At 40.9% G+C, this 6,000-nt stretch overlaps 1 protein-coding gene across 2 annotated transcripts in view; it reads right to left on the reverse strand.

The window, feature by feature from the left end:
• The window catches only part of LOC128765709 (ephrin type-A receptor 6-like), a 141,377-nt gene extending 135,669 nt beyond the window's left edge, over positions 1-5,708 (reverse strand). Inside the window, exon 1 of one of the 2 annotated variants that reach the window (XM_053876698.1) lies at positions 5,425-5,708. Coding sequence is in view for 1 of the 2 variants with exons in the window: in XM_053876697.1 (XP_053732672.1) it covers positions 5,218-5,290 (73 nt within the window). In the remaining variant the exon portion in view is untranslated. Of the gene's footprint in view, positions 1-5,217 lie in introns of both variants that reach the window. The other variant, XM_053876697.1, reaches the window with a different exon arrangement.
• Between the last annotated feature and the right edge of the window lie 292 nt (positions 5,709-6,000).

The raw sequence follows: 6,000 nt of genomic DNA on the forward strand, positions 1-6,000 counted from the left end.
TCCTTTTCAAATCAGGACCCCCAGATCAATTCTGTCTCACAACAAAGAGCCCAACATGCATGGAAATGAAGTCGATATATTTATTAGCATTCCAGGTCACCTTGAGCCACTGGTTTTGGAATGAGAAATGTCAATGATTAAATTTGAATGCGGCTTATTTGTGCCTCAGGCAGCCGAAGTCGTCTCTCTTTGTTTCCTCTTGTTTCCTCACGGTTCCGTTTTCACACATTTGCAAACAGCTCTGCAGCAATTATCCCACCAAATGGCACCGTTTGTTGAAATATGACATTATTAGCATGAATAAAACAAAAGCACGCGGTAAACAAACCTGCAGCTTTTTGCATTGACTTTGCCGTTCGGATGTATGTATTTGGCCTTTCATCCCGAACGAGTCATTTTTAATGTGGGACTGAAAGCGTGAGAGCAAAACTGAAATACTGAAGACAGCTCTTTACATATACCATGAGTATTTTAAATGTTTAAATGACTTACTTTTGGTCCACGATTTGGGTTGACTTGTTCATGTGTTTTGAAATGAAACTTTGAAATAAACATGATGAAGTGTGAAGCCTCCTCGCACCTGAGTCAGGAGAGCGCTGTGAACACAACGTGGCTCATGCAGCGGTTTGTCGGACACGCTGCAGCACGAAAGCAGGCGCACGGACGAGAGGCAAAGGGTGATTGGTTTTATTGTACTCTCAACAGCTAACAAGAAATCCAATTTCGTCCTTGCGCTTTGGATTTCTGTTTGTCAGTTTTCAAAAGCATCCATTTACACTAAAACGGCTGTTTGTAATGATGTACAGCAAAGCCCTGAAGAGACCTATAAAGCCGCAGTTAATAGTTAGATAAATACGATTTCCAACCTGACTATTGTGACAGAAATAAAACATTTAATGTCTGCGGCTATAAACGTACACTGGAGGTTTCATATTTTGTCCAGAAATATGCAGTAAAATAAAAGCTTTTCAACCCGACAATGCCATAATTTGACTTATTAACTGCACTGCAGGCTTAAACGGCACATTTCACGTCAAGTACATCAAACTAAATCACGCAAGAGGCCACATTGGAGACAAAGTTGGAAACCAGAAACAAATCTTATTGAGTGAATTACTTTGACTGGCTATCTTTCAAGAGAGAGCATGGAACTGAAAAGAATAGACTTAGACTTAGACTTAGACTTTCTTTATTGTCATTGCACAAAAACATATCACTATATTATGGCAACGAAATATCGGTCTGAGGCCTCCGGTTTCCAAAAACAAAACTATATGTCCAAAAATAAATAAATAGCAATAAATAAATAAATAAGTAGAACATCTGTCTGTCTCCTAACTCTGGAACAACTTGTTCATGTAGGACATATTTAGCCGAGGGGTGTTGACATTTATGATCTCCACTTTTCTGACTGTGTCTTGGTCAGAAGCAGATTTAATTTCAACTCTGAGCTCTAGGGCCACCATCCGCCCCCAGGCCTTGTGTTTTTCACACGATCAACATCAGCACTTGTTGTGAAATCCGGCGTCTCAACTGTCTTATCTGTTCGTGTACATGACTCGATGGTACAAGTGTAGAAAACATTCTGTCACGATCACCCTGTTGCTGGATTAAACACAGGCTCACAGCTACTTCCGTGTTCTGAATCTGTCTGATGACGGCGAAGACTGGAAAATGAGCCAGTCTAAAATATGACGTGGGCATTCTCTTGTCGCAGTAGTGAGCTCTCATAGAAGGATTGAAACTACATTTTCACCAGATGGAAATTTACCTAATCCATCTGACTGTAAATTTGTTGGTGTTTTTAGCAGCTTTCGCTGAAGCGTCTGTTTGCAGCTTTAGTCTCCGATTCATGCATGACGTCAATTCTCCGTCTCAGTGTGCCAAGTGGACATTGTTATTCTATGCGCTGTGTAATGTGGAGAATAAACAGTTGTAAAGAAAGAAATTAAATAAATAACTATTATGGTTATACAGATACTAAAGTCATGTATATATATATATATATATATATATATATATATATATATATATATATATATATATATGGAGATCGAACATGTAAAAACATGTAAAAAAAGATGAATAATTTAATATTAAATATTTCTCTCTCTAGAAAAAGGGCTGTTTATTGGCAGGTATCGTATAATAATAATTGTACGACATATAATAATAATTAATATATAAATAATAATATATGCATGAAAACAAGTCGGTCCAGCTAGATTTGCAGTTAAATTGCTCCCTTAGTCGACAAAATAATTCCAGGGTCCAAAAACAAAACATTGATATTAAATATTACAATTGCAGCAGCATGTTCAAGTATCTGCTGTGTCTATCAAATATCGATATGGGCAACTTAAAATGTGAAGACAATATTAGACAATCAAATATTGCGATATTTTAGCAAAAATATCAATATAATGTGCACAATATTGTGCAATCTAGAATTTATATATTTGAGCACCAATATTTTCTTACACTCCTAGTTGCTGATGATGGACTGGTGAGGCTTCATGAAACAGTGTCCTCATTTTCAGAGCCCACTAGATGGCACTCTCTGCTTTAGAATATTTGGATATGAACAACCGTTTCAAGAAACCTCAAATCATCTTTAAACCATGAACGCCACCAACCTGTTTCATGAAGCCTCATCACCATCATCTCAAAGCGCATCACAGGAAGAATCAACTTGTGTGATGTGTAACACATGAAGAGCTTCACAGCTGTTATAGCAAAACATGCCCAGGTTACATGGGTAGATGTGTGGGCAGACGCATGTCTACATACCCTCACATATACGAACACAATAGATACACTGTGAATGCAGTACAATATTGTCAGCGGATGGACAGAATTTATCAGCATTCGATGAAGACTCTGATGAAGATACTGAGGTTGTCATAGACTAGACAGTACAAGCTGAGGAATGAGTACATCAGAAGGACAGCTCACGCGGAGTAGTTTGGAGGCCAAGTTAGGGAGGGCAGACCCATGTGGGCGGGAGACGAGTGGATGGACACTGTTGGAGATAAAGATAGCAGGAGAAGGGGAAGACAACTGAGGTCCAGGGATGTGTGTCCTCTGAACGGCTCCTTCATGCACCGACTTGCAGGTCAGCCGTTCATAACTGTTGCCTTCACATGTCCTCATAACACAGACATGATGTCAATGCTACTTATATTTATTTCAAATCTTCTTTTTGACTTTGGAATGCGCCACCACTGAAGGGCTCTTAAAAAGGAACGGCTCCTCAAGATGAAGATGAAATCCCATCCACATGAAGCGGATACTGTAGGTGTGAGAAGCGGAGACGTGCAAGGAGGAGGAGGCTGTGGCAACCCAGAGGGGGAAATGCACATTTACGTAGATCCACATCCGCTCTCTTTTATTATATTTCAAGAAGCTACGCGAACAAATAAAAGACCCTTGATAGTAGTTTTACTTACTTCACAATTGAATTTGCTTTGAAACTAAATGAAGTTCAAGTTCAAGTTTTGGTGGGAGAAACAGGAGAGAAATATATATATAAATATATAAATATATACGTTTTCTTGAGTTTTAATAGAGGAAATAAATACAGTAAGATACGTAGAAGATGCTGTCATAACAACTCAAGCAGTTGAAATGAAATGACTCAGTCAGGAGGAGCATTTAAAACACATTTAAACGTCACAATATCCCACTCACAGTGACGCACACACATTATTATTACAGATCCGACAGCAATGAACCGCATAAAGCCTCTCTTGCTAATTCAATAACCATAATGAGAGTCTCACTTGCCGTCACACTCTGTATCATATTTCTTTAGTAAGCCGAGCCGTTCGCTGAAGATGTGACGGCCACCTAGGTCCCAGACCAGTCGATAAAAAAGACCAAAGCACAGCAGCGAGGAGACATCAGTTCAATCATTCGAGGAGACTGAGAAAAACACAAAGTGAGGCTGCTGTCTGGGAGAACAGGGAGCAACATCGCTCTTATTGAACTCAGAAAACAATAAAATATAACCTGAGGTGTTTGTGTATGTGAGGTGGGGGACGCAATTCTCTTGTCCCTGAACAATCAATAAGACTATTTTAAACCTCTGAGATGCCACCGAGTGTGTCTTTACAGGAGTGACCGTGAAGTTTGGAATCAGACAGAAACACAAGATCTTCTGTCACTGTTCAATTTCTTAACACCTTGTGACCATTTTCACAGGAAAATATAAACATGGCATTGTGTTCTAGAGAGTAAAGCGACAAAGCAGCCCGAGAGCGAGAGCAGAAACAGCTTTACATTGAACAGATTTTAATCCGGCAGTCAATGTTTTGCTCCTTCTGCGATGACAAAGCTCGTGACAGATGAGGAAAGTGCACTGACACAAATGGTGTGAATGGGTTTTCTGAAGGCAGGTGACAGACAATAGATAATCTGGCCAGCTCTGCAAGAGACGTCAAGCCCAGCACCACTGCTTCACTGGGAGCAGCCAAATGAGGCAACACTGAGAGGATCGACTGTTTTCTTTAAAGGAGGTTTTTATCATTTTGGTACAAGAGGGGAGCAAAAGAATTGATGGATGAAAATAAAAACCTGCTTCGATGTTGACGTTTCACTGTTATCATATAACCTGTTATATGATTGAAATGCATGTAGAAATTAATATTTAATAAAGTTTAGAACCACCCTCTTGGCATTTACATGCAGTCCCACGATCCAGAGGAAGCGATTGAAACACACACAAATGTAAATATTTAACTGAAATTATTGCATTTTCTCACGAGGAATTACAATTATGTCGCCTTTTTACTGTTTTGTTGTTGTAATTTGCCAGCTAAACATGATCATATTAATTATAGGTGATGATAATCGACAAAACAAATAACAATTAAACAAATTATTAATAAATATTTAAACAATTCATGAAAAATTCTCCAGCCTTGTCGTTAAACATGTAAAAATGAGGACCAAAATAACTCGAATTATAAGTATATATGGGAAAAATATAGATTCATCATTGGTGATAAGAAAATGAAAATGTGTTGATGATAAAGTTGATCTTCACTGATCGCTGGTTTTGTGGTGCAAAAGTGTCATACTTCAACGTCATTTGTGACTGGTAACGGAAGTGTGGTGGTTTGGGGAAAGAAATAAAAGTGTCCGACTCTTGTTTGTGGAGCTTCCTGGAGCAGATTGCTGGGTCTAAACGGACTACGAGAGAAGAGACAAACTCACCTTGGTTGCAGTGGATCGGGCGAGTGAAGACAATTCCAAGAAAGACCGACAATAATCTCGTTCCAACGCTCATGTCTGCAGAAACGTCAATCCCGGGCTTCACGCGCGAGCCCGAAGATACCGACGTGTTCCGAGTGAAGACCAACTGGATCCCCGGCGAGCTCCGCTCCTCACATTCGGTCCGCGTCGGACAAAAGCAGCGCGTACCTGTGCACGTAGAGCTCCATCTCTGACACTGCGATGGTGAAGGTGGTGATGGTGATGCGCACGAGTCCAAAAACTGCTGGCTGTCACTTCAATTTCGGGTTTGCTCAGACAAACTTCCTGCGGGTCGCGACGCTTTTACTGGTGTTGAAGACGCTCTACATCTTTTCCAGGAGTCGTGACGGAGTTTTTGAAAATCCCGTGGAGCAGCGATGCGCTGCGCGCTGTCTCCAGGCTGGAGGAGGAGGAGCAGTGACTGGGATGCAGCAGGAGACGCGTCTTCACTGGGAGAGGGAGCGCGTGTGTGCAGGATGGCCGGCACTAGAGGGGGTTAGCTGATAAGGCAACGATGTGTGTGTCGGTGTGTGCGTGTGTGTGAGACACAAGTTCCCTTCTGCTTCCCTATGACGCAATTTATCAGGGGATCGTTGTGCGTTTCCCGGTGTCTGAGGACGCATTTCACAACTGTATTTCACCAGGTGCCGTGCCACTCTGGCTGGGGAATGTATTCCATCCTGGTTTGAGGTTTGATCGACACTGACAAAACCTTCATCCAATGGTAAATAACATTTTTAATGA

The sequence above is a fragment of the Synchiropus splendidus genome, chromosome 10, assembly GCF_027744825.2.
Source record: "Synchiropus splendidus isolate RoL2022-P1 chromosome 10, RoL_Sspl_1.0, whole genome shotgun sequence".
In the NCBI taxonomy this organism is placed as follows: domain Eukaryota; kingdom Metazoa; phylum Chordata; class Actinopteri; order Syngnathiformes; family Callionymidae; genus Synchiropus; species Synchiropus splendidus.